General features: G+C 46.1%; 1 protein-coding gene across 7 annotated transcripts in view; it reads left to right on the plus strand.

Annotated features, from left to right (window-relative positions):
• Utx (Utx histone demethylase) overlaps positions 1 to 21322 on the plus strand; it is a 132216-nt gene that overhangs the window by 97994 nt on the left and 12900 nt on the right. For all 7 annotated transcript variants that reach the window (XM_075681700.1, XM_075681701.1, XM_075681702.1 and 4 more), the window contains 11 exons: positions 6440 to 6560; positions 6990 to 7044; positions 7640 to 7674; positions 9191 to 9284; positions 10821 to 11046; positions 12414 to 12734; positions 13539 to 13761; positions 15830 to 15949; positions 18956 to 19150; positions 19712 to 19939; positions 20686 to 20907. In XM_075681700.1, coding sequence (XP_075537815.1) covers positions 6440 to 6560; positions 6990 to 7044; positions 7640 to 7674; positions 9191 to 9284; positions 10821 to 11046; positions 12414 to 12734; positions 13539 to 13761; positions 15830 to 15949; positions 18956 to 19150; positions 19712 to 19939; positions 20686 to 20907 — 1840 coding nt within the window. The remainder of the gene's footprint in view (positions 1 to 6439; positions 6561 to 6989; positions 7045 to 7639; positions 7675 to 9190; positions 9285 to 10820; positions 11047 to 12413; positions 12735 to 13538; positions 13762 to 15829; positions 15950 to 18955; positions 19151 to 19711; positions 19940 to 20685; positions 20908 to 21322) is intronic.

Here is a 21322-nt window from a genome sequence, read left to right on the forward strand (position 1 = left end):
CGTCCCAATCCGGAAAGGGAACGCGGCGTCCGCCGTCCCCGCGTAAACCGTGTCACAGCGGGGGACGGATGTCCGTGTGCATCGGGTTTGCCCGGTTCGGCGTGACACACGCACGAAAAGAAAGAGTCGTGGTTGGAAAACACAAGAACGTCGTATCGAGAATTTTAATTGTCTCGCATAGCTTGGTAACCAAAGTTAGTAGAAGTGAAGCAAGCAAGTTTCAGTCGCAATTTCCTTTGAAAATTGTCCGCCTCTCGCGAGTCGCAGCTGGCGCTACGTCGGAAAAGCGTTGTGCAGTTTGCTTTTCTTTTTTTCTTAAGGCGCGGTAAAACAGTGGAAGCCCGTCGCGATGGTCGTGTATGAGGCGTTGATTCACTTGCTGCTGGTGCGCGTCAAGTTGGATTGTATAGGTTACAAGTGGCTGGGGCGCGAATGGCTGAAGATCGCGCTTGCGTCGTTTTGGTCAACGGCAGACTGAAAGTTATTAGTCGTGTATCCCGCAGGGACGTCGTCGTTGAGGTGTCGGTACGTAGTTTCTTCATCGTTTTTTGTTCTCGACAGAGTGAGTAAATTATCTCGTCTCTTCCACACACGTCCACCTGTCCGCGGTCGTCTCACGTACTGCATGTGTACAGTATTTATCAAAAGTTTCCGAGCCGCTACGCGTGTGACCGGAGCTGGCGTCAGGTTCCGTGCTGCGAAACCTCTGCGGAGTATGCGATGCTCCAAAGCCCGGTATATTGAGCAAGGCCCGTTTTCTTCACTCTCGAGAGCTTCTGCGGTGCGTCGCGAGAGCGGCAGACTTCGATGACAGTTCTTGTGAAACTTCGTGGATCCCTCGGCACGTTCTCAAATCTTTGAACATCATTCAGAACGATATCGAAAGCATTTAGTTCGGAAAAGAATGCGCGTGTGACTAAGTGGGAAAGCAGAAAAGAGGGGAGGGGGGCATAGACTAATCAGAAAGCGCATGCTCTGTGAAGGAAAGGACAAGCTAAGTTATAAATCGCGCGTCTACGTCAGGTGACCATGCAGTGACTTCGAAACATGCGACAGAGGCTGTAACATCTGCTTCCGTTTGTCAGAAGCATGCCAGTGGCCCGCCCCACACCCGGTCTAGCTACTTACTGCAGTTTCTTTTTTCTTTTTCTCCTGGGTCCCTTCCAAACCTTGGGACAATAAACACTGATTATGATTCTGAAGCGTGCTTTCGGGCCACTTTCGTGCTTATCTGAACTGTACAACCTCGCATAATTCCTTCGTCGTAGCGTGCGCGGTTGTGCTCTCGCAGAACGAACGGTGCTCCAGCGAGCTTCACTATTACGTGTGCGCTCTCTCCGTCGTCATGAATGTGTGCCCTACCTATATCACTCTCGGGCGGCGAAGCCTGGTGGCGCTTTTAAAAGATTTCATTCCTTTGGCTATCTGCAATCCCGCGGATGAATACAGGTGGCGCTGCACACAATTGGTGCTCGAAACCATTCATAGAGAGCCCAGTGCGTTCTTGCGTGTAGGAGACGTCGCCGTAAAATCGATTCCAGATGTTACTTACATATGCAGTTCATGGGCGGTGCGCGAAATTACAAACCTCTCGGTGGATGATGAAGTAAAAACAGCAAAAGAGAGGAAAGCTGTGCGTGAGGTGCATTTTAAAGGGTCTCCTTCCTGCGTCCCCCAAACTTTCCCTCAGTGCCTGGCGCGTCCACGGCGCGCACGAAGAACAGCAGCTGGTGTTGTTTGGTGCGCTCCGCCATCTGGAGGAAGAGGGGGGGGGGGGGGGAACGACGTGGTCGGCATGAGAAACATCGCCTCCCTTGCCTCGCTTATTATTACACTTCTTTCCCCGGTTCTCCTTTCCTGTGGACCGGAAGACGAGAGCTGTATTATAGCGGAGTTGCGTGTTACGACTGCGCGCTCACGGGCGCTCTGCTTCAACGGGGGCCGGGGATGAAGGACGATGATGGATTTCCGCTGCGAGTCTCGGAGAGGGTATTCTTGCTCTCCCCCCCCTTCCCCTTCTCCTCCAGTGATCGGACATCTGTTTCGTCCGGCGGCCGGGGCCCGGGTCGCCGCTTGTGTAGTTGCCGTTCCGAGTCCAGCCATTCTCTCCCTCCGAACAACGTGTAGTGTACGTGTTATTAAGCTGACCCGAGCGGTACACCCGGCTTCGCTTTCCGTATAACATTGCGGGATTCTCAAGTTTGCGTGCAGCTGAACGGCGTTCGGTAAAACATGGCGCGCCTTATCGCTTCCCTCCCTTTTCGGCAATTACGAGTTCTCGGCTTGTTTTCAACGCGGGGCCGTTGACCTCCGGAGCGTGCAGGTTTTTGGATAACTGCGTCCTCGGGCGAAGCTGGGGCTACCCTGGCGACCCACGCCGTTTACGCGACTAGTATATTCTAGGCACTATTATGCGACTGCGGGTTACTCTGCGACCTCGCAGGAGACCTCGCAGCGGGACTTGGTCATGGACTTGTACTGCGAGGCCGAGGGGCAAGCGGCGCTTTTCCCGCTGGTATTCCGGAAATTTGGGCCGGGACCCCGGAGGAAGGCTAGATACTCACATGGCGGGGCCAGAACGCAGGTTTGACTCCTGCAGTTACGAGCTGACTGAGGTGGGAACGCGCGACCTTCGCGGTACTCCTGCGACGCGCGTCTTAAAAAAAAAAAAAGGGGGGGGGGGGCAAGCCTTTCTGCGGGCTTTCTGTGCTAAACGAAGGAGACGAATGGATGTCGCAATGCGTGCCGACGGTGCTTGACTCAAGGCGAGAGAGGGAGGCGAGTAGCCTGGATATGTTGGCCGTCGCGTATCTTCAAGGACAGTCCTGGCGAACTCTTCGGACGCGCTCGAGGGGTAATGCTAAGGGCGAAATGGGGGGTAGGGACATGGATATGCCTGCCTTGCTAAAGGGACTGTGAAACGATTTTGACGACATTGTGGAAATGCACCGAGTCGGTATATACTCTTGTGATAATCGAGCGCCAAATTAGGGTGCTCTGCTTAAACCACGTAATTTATTATTGGGTGTCAGACATTTGCACCGCTACACATCGCAGAGGCGACACTCGCCCCGATTTTTTCAGGCACCTCTGCCCATTCTGCGTAGAACGGTGAGGGATTTCACCGGGCGAGGGATGCGATGTAGTTGTTTTTCAAGCAGTTGAAATTTGAACTTGTTGGCAAAGCATTCTGATTTGTAACAGCGCGTTAACTGGGACACACTGAAATGAGCCCGGTGTACCAGAAGTGAAGTTGCACAGAGTTGGAATTTGGGCTTGTTGATAAACCGCTCACTGTGCTTGAAACAGCGCGTTAAGAGGAAGCTTTACCTCGGAGGCTCCAATCTAAATACGTGGGAAATGATAAATCGTTTTTCTCGGCGACGAGTGCACTGAATTTGATTTGGGTTGTCTCATTTAAAATAAAATTTAGAATCGAGCGAACGTTGGTTGTGAATTCTTTATTTAGGTTGTAAATATTTTTATAAAGCTTGGCAGAAATCGCAAATGTTCAGGAAACGAAACTATCAGGTTTTCAACTCCTGTAACTCAGCAACGAAAAACGATATCATAATTGTGTAAACTGCGCCTAGTAGTACATCTAAAGCAGACAAAATTGATATATTCTACGTGGCTCTCAAATAAACCACTAGTGTGTGAGTAGAACTCTTGTAAACAATGTAACTAATTCACGTAAGATATACATTGGCATATCAACTTTGTCTGTTTTGGATGCCCTAACGGATGCAGTTCACAGAACTGCGATAGCTGTTCTTAGTACAGAGCTATGGATTTGTAAACCTCGTGCTTCTATATGTTTTTTTCTTGCGAACGTACCCATTTTTGAAAATTCATCTAAAAAAAAATTCAGGCCCTAAATCGAAATTCTGTTTCCAACATGATTTGAACTTTCTCTTTCAAATATGCAACAACTTTCAATAAAATCGGCCCAGTGGTTATCTCGCAAAAGCGTTTCTGCGTTTTACATGTGCTTGAATAGGCGGCATCGGGGTCGGGCCCGATGCATACCAGAAATTAAGTTGCACAGAATGGAAATTTATGCTTGTCGGTAAAGCGTTCTGGTTGAAACAGTTATAAGTGAGAATCTAGATGTTTCAGCGACCAAATGACGCCCGGCAGTTCGGATCGTTTACTACAGCTGTTGTCTGTATACGTGCATATATACGTATACGTGTGCGCGCGTGCGAGCAGATGAGTGGAAACTTGGAGGGAGAAGATTTCTTTCATCCATGAGTGGAATTAGAGGGAGTCTCTTCCGAAAAGGGCTTTGTGACATTGCAGGGAGGCAGGCGAGAGTTGATAAAGAATACGACAATTAAGGCCTTGCTCTATTTTTGTATTTTTTTATTATTACTTTTTCGGTGTGTGAGAAAGCATTTTATCAGAGATACTCGATGCAAAAAATGCGACAAAAATAGAAGTACTAGGTTAAGTTGCGTTCCTTTTTACTTCGGTCGCCGAAAAGTGGCGTACGCGGAAATCTCGCCGCTTTATATCCCTGCGGTAGCAGTAGGCGGGACCCGGGATATGCGCGTCATTCTCCTCGCCAGGGAAACGAGCAAGATACGCATCTGTGCCACGTGTCATGACGCCCCTTGCCTGCCGCATTTGCGACTTGCTGTCCGAGAAATCGGGTGACGTCGTCGAGTGCGGCTCTGTGCGAGTCGCCGCTTCTGGACTTTAATCTGTACGACTGTTTGTGACACTTTGTGAGAGAATAGAGATTCGACGGGCCTCCGTCACCCGGATAGACACACGCACCTTCTCGGGAGTTCCCGGCCAATAATGAAGCGGTCTAGCGTGGGGCGCATGCGAAGCACGGCAGTAACGTCGTCTTCTAACTCCGCAGTAACGTCGTCTTCTAACTCCGCGTCGGTAGTTGAAGTGCTCCTGGGTCTCGGCGAGTTTCGCGTTTCGAGACGTCACACATTCGCGAGTTCACCCGCCAGAACGAGGAAACGACAAAGTGGTTTCCGGCGCGTAGGGTAACCAACCGGATGCTGACCTTGGCCGACCTCCTTGCCGTCATTTCCCCCTAGTTTGCGGCGTGGTCTGCGACGTTCGTCGGTCGGGAGGCACACAGAGCCTACCGGCGGAATTGGCGCCTGCATGTCGCCATCACGTGCCTGTGCCGGCCGCTGTTCGAAGTAGACGAAGAAGCTGACCGTTCATTCCATCTCGGGGCTACACGCACGACCACGCGACCGCGCTCTGTGTGTGTGTGAGTGTATATTTTTGTTGAACGGAGAAGGCATCGAAGCCGCGCCGACCGGTCGCCCCTGGAGTCTTGTGTCCGCCCGCTAGCAGAGGGGCTCTGTGGCGAAGCGCGACTGCGCGTATATTCCGGTGATCGTATAGTAGATGGGAGGTGCGATTTATTTATAGAGACTGGAAATTTATCGCTGACGCAGTGTGTGCACTTGACCGGCCGCGCATTTTTTTTCTTTTAAATTGTATCCCCCGCGAAACGCCAGCTGTTTCAGGTCATACTTTTCTCTGCCAGCCGCTGGCCAGTTTCGTTCATTCATTCTTTTTTCCTTCATCCATCGACTTTTCCACCCTGCTTTTTGTAGCTGTGTTCATTGATGTTCCTGAGCTTTCTTGAAATTTAGTTCTTTTGTATTTTTAATATTTTTCTACTATTTCTACTATTTAGTATTTTTTCTACTTGAATTATCTGTAATATTGCATTTATTCGTTGACCCAGAAGAAATAATTCAGCTTAACATTTCTGTGTTATCGCTAATCACTGTGCACTGCTGGGCTTCTATCGGTGAGTCACCACTGAGAAATTTAGAGGCTTTAGGATGCTACACCGCAGCCGCCAAACAACAGGCTGATCTTGTCCCATCTGTGCCTGTGATTGGAACGCCTTTTCTGTTACCTGTTCTCATTACCCCCCCCCCCCCACCCTTTTTTCTTCTCCGCTTGCTCTTTGTTGTCTTTACATCCCCCTCAGTGCAGTGTAGCAAACCGGAAACTCGCCTCTGGTTAACTTCCCTGCCTTTTCCCTCTCTCTCTCTCTTATCCCATCTGCAATAAGATTTGGGGAACCTGTTGCCTTCATATTCTCCCACTGGGGACACTAGAGAGCTGCTGCTCCCGTAAAGCAGTCAGAAGAGCAAGCATAAACCAGCGCAGTGTTTTATTTCATGTCCTGACATTTGGGCGGTTAGTAGCTGAGGTCAACAAAGCCTCGAGTTTCACTGACTGTCGCACCGAGTCATGTTGGAATTGGGCACCTGAGCTACCCGAGATCTCAGCGATGTGCCATATTGTTGTGTCACCTTGCCATTTGTTTCTCACATGGCTAAAATTTGTATACCTATAGTTGCTATAAAATTATCTCTGAAGCTTTTGTGTTTTAGACTTTAAATGAAATTTTAATCTTTCTGTGCATCATTTTTGCTGTGTGCAGGTCTATCAAAGCTTTCCGCCAAGTGCTTTACATCGACCCTGGCTTCTCACGGTCCAACGAAATCCACCTGCGTCTTGGGTTGATGTTCAAAGTCATCGCTGACTATGAGTCTGCTCTCAAGGTATGTCCTTGTGCTGCCATTCTCTCTCTCATGCATGACTGTTCCACAGCTATTACACGTCTGCCTACACGGTGTTGCTACATACACTATTACCTGAAATTGCTTTGAACAAAACTGTCTGCTTGTTATCTGCTTTTAGTTCTTGCCAGTTTTGATTTTTGCTGTAGCTTAATCACATTTTTATGTAAAAAAGAGCTTGATGACTTTTACTTGTCCGTAGATTGCTGTCAAGTTTCATTCTGATGGTGTAGGTGGAATGTAAAAGCTTCATGTGCTGAGAGACATAGCTTTGGTATGTTGGAACAAATCACCCAAGCTTTGCAGCCGTGAGCATGACAAAGTGTTGCTCAGTATTCAATATGTATGTGAAAATTTTCATGCAATTGCAGATGAGCAACTTCCTTGTGACCTTCTCTGTTTTTCTTGCAGCATTTTCAGTTAGCACAGAGTGACTCGAGGCAGAGCACATTTACAAAACCCGAAGGTAAGTGTGGTGGTCTTTGAAATCTATCTGTGTGATCCTGTACAGCCATCTTCGAGATTCACTGAAGTTGTGCATATTCTTATTCTACGACTTTATGACCTGTCATGCAAAAGTGTTGAGATACACATGCATGACAAGGGACAGATAGCAAAAGTTAACTTTGTAGCCTGCTAATGTCATGTGAAGTATTTCAGCTTGTGCTGGTGCCCTCTTTGCCTTATGGAATATGACCGCTTAAGTTCCAGTTAAGTATATCAAGCTACAAAGAATAAGCTGACTGTAAGCAAGGAAACATAGAGGAAACAACATTTTGGTTCTTCTGTAGGGCATCTTTAATCTTTCCTGCTCCAGTGCACACAAGTTGGCTGCAAACAAGTTCCTTGTTTTCATAGCTTGTAAATTCAGTCTGTTGATGAGAGCCATTTGCAGTTCTAACTTGAACGAAACTGGATATTTGTCATCGGCACCCCCTATGTGTTGCTAAGCAGTTGGAAAATTTACCAGCATACGTTTCCATTAAATGCTAGCTTTCAGATTAAAAAGCACTTCTTTGTTGCACCACATTTGTAATTCTATCTGCTTGTGTTTGTTCCAGTGCGCTTTCACATTGCTCACGTTCTGGAAGTCCAGGTAAGCTTAGTGCCTGAATTACTAATGAAATAACATTGTTGTATTGTCAAGAGTATTAATTTTGAAGGAATTTATGTATATATAGATCTTACATTTGTGTTTGATATCTTTTAATTATCTTTTAGTTCAGAATAGGATCAGTTTTGTTTAAACTGTGCTACAGTAGCACATGACTGTGTGATTGTCTGTAATCTCACACACATACCTTGAATCTATTGTGCAGGTTGAGCAGGTGCTAGTGTTTATATCCAGTGCTAATTCTTTAAAAAAGTGCACAGTACTCAAATGCTCGAATACATGTGATGTTCTACAAACATAGACTTGTGGAAGCTGTAATGTCATTATTAAGGCTTGCGGTCATTTGCTACCAAGAAACAATTAATTTGATAAAGCCACAGAAACATGCATACATTCTGAAACTCTCTTCATCTGAAAGTATACTGTAATCTTCCGACTAACCTGAGGTTTATGACTAGCAGACAGTCACTTTGTTAAATTTAGCGCACTTGATTACAAAAATAATCCAGTGTCTTGCAAAGAAGAAGGAAGTTTATTAAAGACAGAGAGGTCAGCTGGAAAGTGGAGTATCTAGCCTGCTACTCTGCGCAAGGGAAGGGGAAGGGAAGATGAAAGAGGGTCACAATGGCGTGTGATGACGGGAGAAATAAGATGAAAGAACACATCGCATAAGTGCTACCATCACAAGTGTCTTGCAAAATATGCAACTGTACTGATACACATTTTAAGTTTGCACCTGTTCCTCCTTTGTTTCACCCTGTATGCTGATTTTGCGCTGTTCTACCTTATGTGGAAGCTTTAGCTTGATAACTGCTATATCCATATTCGAAGATACATGGAACACACAAATACTCTCCTCAAGCAGGTGCTGCAAAAATGTGTTAATTTATGAGCGAGCTATTTTAGTAGCTGCTACAAGAAAAATTTCTAATTAGCACTTTAAACTTTAAAAAAAAATTGCTGAAGCAACTTGAAAGAAGAAAGGAACTGAAGCACCATATTTTCAGCTTTGTCATTCCATGCTACCAACAGAGGTTGCAATTCTGTAAACTGCAACTATACGGATGTCCCAAGTGGATATATTTAGAGTGGTCATGAAATTGTTACTTTGCTTATGTCAGGTTTCTGGAGTCCCATTCACAATTTAGCAGTATATTTCAAAGTGGCGTATGATGTATTAAATTATTTCATCTGCTCTGGACATTCTAACTAATGCAGTTTGCAGTGCTGTGTTGTTTACATTCATTGCAGGGTTAGAGGTCTACACTTCATGCTTCTTTTTCTAAAGTTTCATTTTTGGCAATATGTGGATAAAATTGAAAACTGATGGCAACAGTTGGCTGATTTAAAATTTCTTTTAACATGCAACAAACTCCATCAGAATATCTTAAAACGATTTCACATTTTCCATGTATATCAATAGGAGTTCTCAAGGTAAAGCTTTCTCTCGGTCCTCTGGATCAGTGGTGTTGATGAGGGCGACACATGTCTTTCCCAGGGAAAATACAAGCAGGCGAAGGAAGCTTATGAGCAGCTCCTTGCTGTAAAGGACATCAGTCGCACGGTGCGGGCTGAAACTTTAAGGCAGCTGGGTATGTACCGTCAGTATCGTTGCATTTGCCGCAACAGTACTGAACAATGATGGACTGTCAGTTTATTGCTTGGTTTGGAACACTTGGTAGCTTTAAGCAAGCTGTTGGCTCCCAAGTATTAGGCGACTGTTCTGCGTTATGTTATATGGGCTCATCTGTAATGTTATGGGGGCAAATAGTCCTCTGCAGAGGCTCTACACACCCCCCCCCCCTTCCAGCCTAAGATGCCGTATTCTTGATGAGTCCGTCTTTGTCACCAGTGTCTAAAGGCAGTTGACTGTAAGGTAGGGCATTTTGTTACTCATCAACATCAGGTTACCCTGAGCATGCAGTTTAACATACGCATTGGCTGCTGCCAAAGATTGTTATTTAATTGCTATGTGGAACATTCATAAGCACCTGCTTGCAACCTGAAATTTTGAACTAAGTGCATCAGTAAATCAGTACAATAAATCACTTGCACTTCAGTCAAAGTGATATGCAAACTGTTGATTTTAAAATATTTGAAGAAGGTGGAGACACTTTGTGTAATGCTATTCTTGTGATTAAGACAAAGCCTGTGTCAGTAAGCGGTAAAAACCTGCAGGATTAGAGCTTTGCATCAGTTTGAGAATCAATTCTGACAATGCGTATGAAAGCTGGGGTCACAAGGCTCTGAGGAGAAAAAAGAATAATGGTGATTGCTCTCTTTTAGAGGCTGGGCTGAGCAACTTAATATTTAGCATCCCTGCACTTTAACTTTCTTAGTGCACTATTATGGAACTGTATCCTTGTGTGTGGAATTGCCAACAGAGTGCATATAAAAAAAATAAATTAAAAAAATGCCTGAGCTGGTACAGGCTGCACCAATATGAAAGGCAACACCCAACTGGCACTTAGGCAATGATTATTGCTAAAGCTTACTTCTTAACTCGCTTGATGATATTTGCAAAGTACTGTCCTCACAAAGGACTGGTCAATTTGTACTTGCTTTATTTCAGTGCATAAACAAGAACAATTGATTGTCTTGAATTCAAATCACCTATTCCTTTTCATTTTAATTCTAGCATTATAGCATGGTCTGCTGTTAAAGGGAACAACACTGGTTTAGTGTTTTGGAAATATATACAGCACAATTTTGACACACTAACTCTGGCAATAATTTTCTACTATTGTAGGTTGACCTAACTTCTACATCAGGTACATCTTCCTACAAAGTTAGTTTGTGTTTACTAGAAATAATTTCAATAAAGGGCATTACAGAAAAGAGTGGCCAGATACATACAGTAGTGGGCAGAAAATGCACGATTTAACAAGAAGCATCTTGCATTGCATGGCAGTTGTGAGGCTGATGCTGTTGGCAATGGCAGTGATGTTGACAATACATTCAAGTTATCCCTTTAAGGATAGATCATACTGTGCATGCTGTTGTAGGCTTAATGAACTGGGTGGCATTTCAATCTGCTTTCCTCACGTAGTAGCAGGGCCAACTGTATTTGTGTAGGCATGAGTGCAGCGGTAATGCTGAGGTGCCTCTCTCCAACTGGGTCCATGTAGGTTGGATGCACCACACTCTAGAGGTCCTGGGGGAAAAACCACAACGTCAAGCATATGCACTGCACTGCCTCCAGAAATCCATCGAGGCTGACCCGACAAGTGGCCAGTCACTGTACTTCCTAGGACGCTGCTTTGCTAGTATTGGCAAGGTGCACGATGCTTTCATCTCTTACCGCAACTCAGTGGACAAGGCAGAGGCCAACGCAGACACCTGGTGCTCCATAGGGTACGTTTCTTGGCTTGACTTCTTTTCTTTTGCGAATGACAGCGTGGGCTCTGTTTCCGCCTTTCTTTCTCTTTACTACGTATTTGATGGGGCAATCGGAATTCGCCCACTGCGGTGACTATGGCAATCCGTGCCGACGACGAGGTTGCACGTTTGATTTCTGGCCGCAGTGGCTGCGCTTTGATTGGGGCTAAGTGTAAGAAAACTCTTGTACTTAGGTGCATTTTAGCCCTGCAAGTGCTGCTGTGCCTTAGCATACTCACATTCACATGGCTGCCGATGTGTGCTCCTGGCCATGCCCAAGATAATTCGAAAACATGAACATTCCTAGACTTGTACCGCCATCCACTGAGAAGTTCGTCAAACTGAAGTTTTATGGTAGGCCTTGTTTTTATACGGCAGATGGCGCGAGAAAGCTTAGCAACTGTCGGTCTTGTGCGAATATTTCGTTTTTCTGGACCGACACAAAAAGCCCGCACATTTTTTTTTTTTTTGAATGATGCAGTAATTTGAGAACTTTTCATGAACTGTGAATTAGAGGACTTGATTGTGAGATGTCTTCAAGGGACAATGACAGAGCCCAACTTGCTCGGGGGACCTTCATTATCCTAAATAAAATCTTCAGTTAGCATGCTTAACTTTTGTTTAAAATTTTCAGATTACATTTGTAAAATGTCCAGCAACATATTGCCAATAAGCAACATTAAAATTTGAATATAAAACCTGCTGATGTAATACTTGGGCATAAATTGAGCATACTGCACTTCTGAAAAACACTCAACACCCATAGGGTCAATGAACCCTAGGTGGTCAAAATTAATCCGAAGCCCTCCACTGTGGCGTCTCATCAGCACTGGTGTTGGTGCTCATGAGGGCTGCTTACAAACACCAGTTTTGAAAATCTTAATGGTGTTTCACAGCACACATACTTAGGGAAATGGGACAGGCAGAGTGGAAGAGCGTTTTTTTACTCTGCCTGTCTCTTTTTCCCAAGTATGTGTACACTGTGAATGCCATCAAGATGCACCATTACTAAATCGTCCTTTTTTGCTTTGGAAATCTAGCCCAATCAATCAGTCACTCAGTTAGTCAACCAATCCATCAATAAAGCATGTAGAGTTTCATGCTGCCTTAGTGCTTACTTCCTGAACTTCCTGCCTTTCTTTCTGTCATGGAAACCTTGTAAAATCCTTCTGTGTTGCTGTGTTGCATTCTCAAGGATATTATTTATGAACTTCATGTTTACACTCTGCATGACTGTATGTGATCACATGTGGTGCCCATGTGACGCCCTACTACGCTCGTTGTAAGGAAGGGTGCCGCAGACCGTGTGTGTGACCCTTGTCGCGCATGCTTGTCCTGTGCAGAGTGCTCTACCAGCAGCAGAGCCAGCCGATGGACGCCCTGCAGGCGTACATTTGCGCTGTGCAGTTGGACAAGGCACACAGCCCCGCCTGGACAAACCTGGGTGTGTTGTACGAGAACTGCAGCCAACCACAGGATGCTCTCAAGTGCTACCTCAACGCCATGCACGGAAGTTCGTCGTCCTCCAGCAACCTGGCAGGCCGAGTCAAGTTCCTGCAGACGCAGCTGAGCGCTGCACCTCCTGCAAGTGTGCAGAAGCCCCGGCAGCTGCCATGCATTGAGGATGCCTGGAACATTCCAATCTCTCAGGAGATGGCCTCCAGGTTGGTGGCACTGGGCTTGCCTCTGGTCAATTTCTCTTCAAGGCTAACTTCAATGAAATTTCACTTTGGCTGAAATGGTTATATATGAGTAGCATATATGTACTATTGAAACAACCTTGGGAAAGCTGCAGCTTTGGAATTTGTCTAGTTTTTCTGCTAGCAGCCTTTAAATAGCATCTAAGCAGACGTGTGCAGCTGGTGATTAGCGGATGTGTCTCAAATCTCAAACCATGGCCTCCAAGATTTTCTGCGCTCCATGGGCAGCACCTAGTCCCTGAGGTTATGCTGAGGAGCCATGCTGATTCTGAGCAATCTATGTTCTGCATCATTTCCGGCGAGCAGTAATAGAGTCGTAATGTGTATTTCTATTTTTTTTTTTCAGCATCAAAAATTTTTGTTGTTGCTAGCTTTTTGAAATATGAAATTTTGTGTGGAGGCTGCTGTATAAGTACACTCTGTGAAACTATGCTTATAGTAGTCCACAATTTGCAGTTTGCCTTTAATTCTGGTGCCACCTGAGGAGGATTACTCTAAACTTAATTTAAGCCATGGACTCAGCACCATGTGGTACCTATGTAAGTTCCATTTTGTGCAGGACTTGCAGGTTGGCCAGACTGTTTGGAAGCTAGTGACTGTTCCTTGGCTTTGCTCTGAGGCTTTGCTGCAGTATGCACACAATTCAATTTTGCATCATATTCGTCCGAGGCCCTTTCCTTTTGTGTGTTGTGGCGTATTGCCCAAATAAAACTTAATCTTGAGGAAATCCAGTGCTCAAGGCCGTATTATTATTTATTTTTTTTGCAGGCAAAACAATCAGCAAAACCGAAGCCCAGCAGGCTCTGCCCCTCAGCAACGCGCTGGCTACCCCCCAGACCAGGTGGATGGGAACAGCACCAAGAAGCTCAAGGTTGCCTCGGGCTCGCCTCGGGCTATGACTCCAGGGACTAGTGACGTGGGGCCTGACCACAGGGCAGCTGTCCCTGCTGGCCCCCCACCGCCCTTCTACCTAAGCCAGCAGCAGCTGCAGGTGAGCATGTTAACAACGTGGGAACCGTGCTTGCAATGGAAGTGCTGTTAATGGAGTAGATCACTGACCAATGTCAAAAGCAAGACTTGAAATTTCCTGATCCGTGCAGATCCTTGAGTCACAATCTAGTCGTCAAGTTTTGTTTTGTGAGATTGGTCAGTGATCTGCTCTATTAATGTTACTTTTACTTGACCAAACGGTGTCCCGTTGAGCTCCTGAATATAGGGGGGAAATAACAACAGTGGTGTCTTTTCCACTTCCAAAAGAAATACCAGGAAGAGTACGTCCTGTAACCACTTGAATATTGATCATCACGATGTTGATGTAAGACTGAAGAGTTACTAACTCTTGCGTGCCCTTAATGAAGTAAATGCTAGTAAACTAGCTAAATAAGTGGTCCTTGGACCACTTATTAGCACTAAAAATCTGGCTAGTAGCATTCAGCCGTCATATGTGACATTGTACAGCCTTTTACACATAATCTCTGTGTTCCAGCTACCAGTAGCAAAAATGTTTAACGAAAAAATAAAATACTTGGAAGACATGGCGCAAGATACAATTATAAGACCTGCAGTGTTCAGTTGTCAGCGTTCCGGCAGTTGAACTTCGCAGGTTTTAAAATCATATCTTGCACCATGTATCCTCTCAATAATTGTTTTCGTTGAACAGCTTGGCTAATGTTAGCTGGGACACCCTTTATCTACATGTTGCTTTTGCCTGTGCTCAACAAGCAAGTTCAGTAGTAATTGCACAGTGTATTTGCAAGGTGCTCTAAGCTCCTAGTCTGATCAGCACTAGTGATGCTGTTGAAGAAACTAGTGAAAATGAGATTGGAGTCTGCTGCTAGCTGCGGCAATCACCACATTTGCCAGATTCATTTCACATTGAACATGTTTGCATCGTCCTGCCCCAAAGCTTCATAGATTTCTCTTAGATTATAACTATCAATATTATAAATCGTTATTTGCCATTGTGATCTCAATATTGCATTTTAACTTTTAACCATACTATTGGCACCATTTGTGTAAATATTTGTGTATGTGTGCAGTTTCTCATTTGAACGTCACGCGATAAAATCCTGTAATCAGTTACATTTTTATGCTGCTTCATTGTTGTACATCTTGTGAAATGGGGTTAAGCTTTAGGAAGTGACTATCAACAGTGTGGCATACGCTTAATAGTTACTATTGCTAGAGGACAGTGCTGTGGCTGCTGAACTTCCCAAGCTGAAGCAAGGCTTAGTGTTACCTCTTTAATGTCGGGCTAGCTGCATTTGAGTACATTTTCACATATATATTTACCGTATTTATCCAATTTAAGACAGTCACGATTATAAGGCAAGTAAAACACAGGTAAAGGAACTTAAGTATCCACACTAACAAAAAGTGATGTAGTGCAGCTGACGAATTTTTCAGACTAGGTGGAGATTGTCTGAATTACTGCACAGCCAAATTACACAACCAAAACACAATATGGCGATAATGATAAGGGAGCTTCAACATTTGTAGGCAGGGAGAAGGTAGGGTTCCTTAGGAAATAAAACTGGATTGGTGAGAACTTTTCCTTGAGGTGTGGCTTTATGGCAGTGCACGCTGTGATGCCTTGAAGCCACACTGTAAGGTGAAATTCTCATATAATGTGCACTTCACCTTTCCTGTTAAAATTTACTAGGTAATTCTCGATGCGGGTTATGCATGCAAAAACACGGTGCTGCCTTGGTGGCCAAATTTATTGGTACAATTTGCGCTGCTATTTAAAATCTGGATCGCCAGAAATGTGGCGCTTCTGTGGCCACATTAATGCAGTATCATACTCTATCGGCGTTGTATATAAAGAATGGCAGGGAGGGGGTGACTTCAAAGCTAGCGATTCTGGTAAAAAGAACCTTGCTTTATATTCGAACAAATACAATACGCAAAAACATGTCCTTATGTGTAAACATAGCCTTTTCTCACATTTCTCAGCTACAAGTTACGGATCCTTGCATTCCGCGGTGTTGTTCATCTGAGTTACAAATGCTATTCATTCTGCGAGAGAGTGACCATTGGTGGCTATGTGTGTTGTGCAGGTGCTGGCCTACCTGCAGCAGAACCAGGAGACACTGAATCCCCAGCAACGCAATCTGCTGCAGCAGCTGCAGCAGCAGCACCGGCTCATGCAGCAGCACAGGCAGCAGCTGCTCCTGCAGGTAGGCACTGAAGGCTGTGACTTTGACGAGCTCCGAGCCGCTGTATTACATACGGAGCTATAGCCTTCAGCAGTGAGCATTTAGCTGTGTTGGACTTCTCGCATGACACCTAACAGGACTCGAGGCTTTAGAAGGTGCCAAAGGATTGTGCACTCGCATGTGTTCAGTGGGACATGATCTCCGCAATCTGCTCAGTGGCAACATGTGGAACCATGCCGGGTTTAGAGCCACGGACAATCCAGGTGGTGCGAATAGTCAAGCAGTTAATAATGGAACATGTTGAACACAAACGAAACACAGAAACAAGGTAGACAATAATGCAGCACTTCTTTGTTGTCCATTTTCTGTGTAGTGCCTTGTCTGCACTCAGCCATGTTTCATTATGGTCACCAACTAGCCCAATACCACACTACAGTTGAACCTCGCTACAACGAAACTGACGGGGCGCGCGAAAAATTTCGTTAAAGCGAAATTTCGTTGAGGCGAAAACAGGCCAAAAACACTGTCAGGTTGGACCACATAGTCCCAAAACATCATTTATTTCCAAAGAAGTCGGTCAGCTTCTTCTGCTTCTTTTTTTTTGCCACGAGTGCAGTGGCGCGGCTTTCGCACTCGGTGAACAGTTGCATCGCGACGTCGTCATCGTGAGCACCGAAAAATCTGCGGATCACATCAAAAGCATCCATCACTTTTATTGCAGGTGGTGGCGCTAAGTCCTCCGCGTCGCTGTCATCATCCGATGATGCGTCGTTGTGGCGAACGCCCTCAATTATAGCTTCGTCACTCAGCTCCTCGTGAGCTAGCACTTCACTGTCAACAGCGATGTAGTCGCCGATGTGAACATCGGCCGGCACATCTCCGGAGTCCTGAAGGGCTGCCCATGCCGCATTGGCCTCTGTGGAGGGTGGAGCAATTGTACTGCAGCCTTCCTCGTCCGACGTGGAGTTCGCTGCCAGTTGAGCATCGGAGTGAAAGCCGGCGTGCACAAAACAGTTGTAGATGATACTGCGACTGGTTGCCGTCCACGCTGCTGAGACCATCTGTACAGCCATGTACAAATCCACTTCGATTGCCCGACCGGTGTCGATGTTTAACACCAGCCGCTGAATCAGTCGCTGTCGATAAGCGCTTTTAACGCTATTGATGATACCTTGATCCAGCGGCTGGATTAAAGCCGTGCAATTCGGCGGGAAGAATCTTACTTCCACGCTTTGAAGCTGAACGTCTTCAACGTTATGCGCTGAGCAATTGTCGATGAGCAAACAAACCTTACGTTTCTTTGCCGTCATGTCACGGTCGAAAGCGGTTAGCCACTCTTTGAAAACGGCCCGTGTCATCCAAGACTTCTTATTGGCAACATATTTGACGGGCAGGCTCTTGCCACCTTTGAAGCACCGCGGCTTCGCACTTTTGCCTATCACCAGTGGGCAGCGCTTGTCAGACCCGTCCATGTTGCAGCACAGGAGCACAGTCGCACGCTTTTTGCTATGCTTCCCTCCGCTGCATGGCTGGCCCTTCATGTGAAGCGTCTTGGAGGGGAGGAGCTCGAAGAAAAGTCCCGTTTCATCGGCATTGTATATGTCTGATGTGGCATATTTCTCCATTAATTCCGGCACAGTAGCTGATGCCCAAGCAGATGCAGCGTCGGCGTCTGATGAGGCCGACTCCCCACACAGCACTTTAGCGACGATTTCATGCCTGGCCTTAAAACGGGTCAGCCACCCTGAGCTGGCTTTGAAATCATTGATGCCCAGCATACAGGCATAGCCAAGTGCCTTTTGCTGCAACATGTTTCCGCTGACCGGCATCTTCTTTGCGCGCACGTCGAGGAACCACGTGTACAGAGCCTTCTCAAGGTCCTCATGAGCCGCTTGCGTCAGCTTTTTCCGCTTCGCGGATGTCCCCGAAGAAAGAGCTTGCGCTATCGCGTCTTTCGACTTCAAGATCGTTGACAGCGTGCTCTGTGAGATGCCGAAGTCCGCTGCAACATCTCCCTTTTTCCTGCCACTGGATGCCGCGCTGATAATCCGTGCCTTCTCTTCAAGCGAGAGGAACTTCCGCTTTCTAGATGAAGTCGCCATGCTCGCATTCATTACAGCGCACTAGCAGCACAAGCACGAGTGAAAAAAACTAGGGCAAACGCGCTGCTGTTGCCAGGCTGCTGCGTCCTTTGGCAACGGATTGGTTGCGGCTCTGAATTGGATTGGAAGAAAACGGGAGCTTGCCCCCGCGCCTTGTCGCAAGGCAGCCAGCCCGATAGTCATCAACACCAAGCTATGGCGGTGATCATGTGCGTTTCAGTGAGTGGATTAGTTTGGTCCAGCGAATGTTTAGCGAAACAAAGCAGCGTGGGCCTATGGAAGTACATAGATGGGCGGCGATATGCTTGTTTTATTGTAAGATATATTTTTAAATCGAGCTTCGCATAGCAAAAATTTCGTTGAAGCGGAAACGCGCCCCAAAAATGGTTCGTTGTGATGAGAAATTTGTTCCATTACTTTGTATAGCGAGCTGACGGGGAATTGGAAATATTTCGTTGAAGCGAAAATTTCGTTGAAGCGACGTTCGTTGTAGCGGGGTTCGACTGTATATTGGTCTAGTAGTCCCAAAGAAGAATAGGGCAAAGACCATCGGAGGTTGGTTGTTAAAGTCAAGTGATACCTTACCAGTATATCTGCTGAGATATGCTGCTGGGGACACCTATTGGTTGGCTTTGTTGGTTTGTGCTATAAAGCATGTGGGTGCTGTAATGCTGCACTGCATACATGATCTTGCACACCAAATTAAAGCCTTTGTGAGGACACACATCATGTGCTGGTATCAGGATCAGTACCACATGTCACGCCCTTTGATTACACTCTCTCTGGAATCGGCCCGGTTTACTTGGCCGTCCACGTTAAGTGGGGGAGAGAGTCAAAAGAAGATTTACTTTAAGAATGTGCCAGAGGCAGTTGCAATGTGTGTGGTGAATGTTGGTGACCATCTGTGTTATGCTGCCTTTTTCAGAGGCAGCAGGCACAGCAGCAAGCGCAGCAGCAGCAGCAACAGCAGCAAGTTGCAGGAGGCAACTTTGCTGCACCCCCTCGGCCCTATGGGCCCTCGTATGCCATGGCTCCTGGCCAGAGGGCCAACGGCTACGCACCCCCACAGCAGGGCAGTCAGGGCGCCCCCTCAGCTGCCTATCGGCTCCCGCAACCGCAGGTAAAAACACCAGTGCTGACTGTGCGCCAAAATTGGCTGGGCTGAAGGAATATGTGCGGGAGCACGCTTACCCAATCTGCTCACCCTAGATGTACAACCACGTACAAGCATAATGAGACACTGACAATAAAAAGCAGAGTGTACAGCGATATCTCGCAACTGAATACTTATTTTGCTGTGCAAATTTTCAGTTGAAAGTCAGTGCTCTCACTCGCTGCGTCCTTCTTCATTCTCCTGTTTGCTAAAATGAGCAACCACAAGCAGTGATTTTATACAGAACACTGAAGGTTAGCTACGGCAGCCTCACTTTTATTTGCATTGCTCAGTTAGTTGCTTTGTTTTTCATCGGTTCAGGGCCTGGTAAAACAAGCAGATTTTCAAGCTGGCTTACTTAAATCAACTTCAACTTAAAAATCAATTTGCTAGTCGCAGTGCGTCATGCTTGCAGCTCATTGTATGTCGTTCGCAAATGTTTGCATGTATGGCACGTTAGAATGATGTGTGCCATGCGAGCATGTGATATGAATCGCTGCAATGTTGCTTGGTCACTGTGCTTGGCAGGGCCGACCTCCACCTCCTGTGGCACCTCTGAGTGACCAGGACCTGCAGCTGCTCTTGTCACAGAGTAAAGACACGGCATCGAGCCTGGCTGAAGACATCCTGGCCCATCTGGCTGGACCAGACCTTCTCGACACGCCCAGGCTTACCGAGGCTGGACTACCAAGTGCTCCATCTGATGACAGCACAGCATCAAAGAGTGCACCTGAGGAGTCGAAGGACACTCTTAAGGTACACATATCCCTGAAGTGCAGAATGTACCGGGCACACAGGCCCTCTTTAAATCTGCATATGAACTGTAATATCAATTTACAGATTTTCCACACGTCTTGCTGGCCTGTTAAATTACCAGGATTTGTTAATGTGGCATATTGTGCGGGAAGCTGAGGCACAAGAAGACAAAGCTATACTTCATAGTAACTTTTCTTTTCTGTAACAGTTTCTGCAATCATGTTCTGTCTCACTGCATTTCATAAGTGTATGATGTACCATGACTACTGCAGTGAGAGTTTTTTTTTCTCTTTTTCTTTGTGATATGCAAGCATTTTTAACGATAGTGACAGCATGTTTGCCTTATGCTTACGTAAGCAGATTGCATAGGTTGTAAATTTTAATGCTCATCAATGCTGCAGCTTGCTTTATGCCACCAGGGTCCCAGACTTCTTCATATCCATTCATCAAAATAGTTTAAAGAAGAAAATCTTGAATATCAAAACTTAAGAACTTCAATTAATGATAGTATAAAGCTATTAGCCCATTTGATAGAGATTTAGTTTTAAACCGAACTAGCCCAATTTTTTGTCTTGTCCTCCTCAGGATTCCCATATAGGTGGAATGATAATTAAATTGGGCTAGATGGTATCAATTCCAAGTATGCAAGATAGTATTTGGGAGTTTTTGTGCTTGTGATAATGGTTACTCACGGAGTTAGCCCCGAGGTCCTGAATGCTTGAAAAATATGCGCGGCTTTTCTGCAGAGTGGTCTGGCGGAACGACTGCTACCAGGACAAACCAAGCCGGCCCTGTCTATCGCCATGTCGGCAGCGGAAGTGCTGGAAGGTTGTGCAGACATAGCACGCCAGGGAGGCACCTTCCCACTGAGCCTGCTGTCGGATGACCCCACGCCTCCGCGACCACCGGATCCCCCCTCGCCACCCCCCACCAAGGAGCAGCTGCTGCCGCAGACGCCCAGTGTTTTCGTGAGTGGCTTGGCACTTCTTGCATATCGCTTGTGTTTTTCTTGCTTGACTGTGCACAAACAATGCTTTGCACAAACAATGCTTTGCACATTTGCATGCTATATTCGGGGAGAGTTTGTCATTGTTGTGCCCTTGACTTTACAAGTTCTTTCGGATGCTTTTCACTAAATCTCGTTCTGGATATTGGATTAAAAGAAACAGTGTGCATATAATACCAGGATGGGCAGATAGAATGAGACAGCACAAGCATCCTTATCTGTATCTGTCCGTCCTGGTTTTTATGTATCCTGCTTTATATCCAACGCTTAGCATTACCAACGCTCCCAAGTTCTAGTTTTATTACAGCTCATTCTTGAATTTTTTCTTTCTCCGTATCGGCTACATCGAGCGGCCAGTGTCATGTGGCATGCAAGCC

This window comes from Dermacentor variabilis, chromosome 2, assembly GCF_050947875.1.
Source record: "Dermacentor variabilis isolate Ectoservices chromosome 2, ASM5094787v1, whole genome shotgun sequence".
Classification (NCBI taxonomy): Eukaryota; Metazoa; Arthropoda; class Arachnida; order Ixodida; family Ixodidae; genus Dermacentor; species Dermacentor variabilis.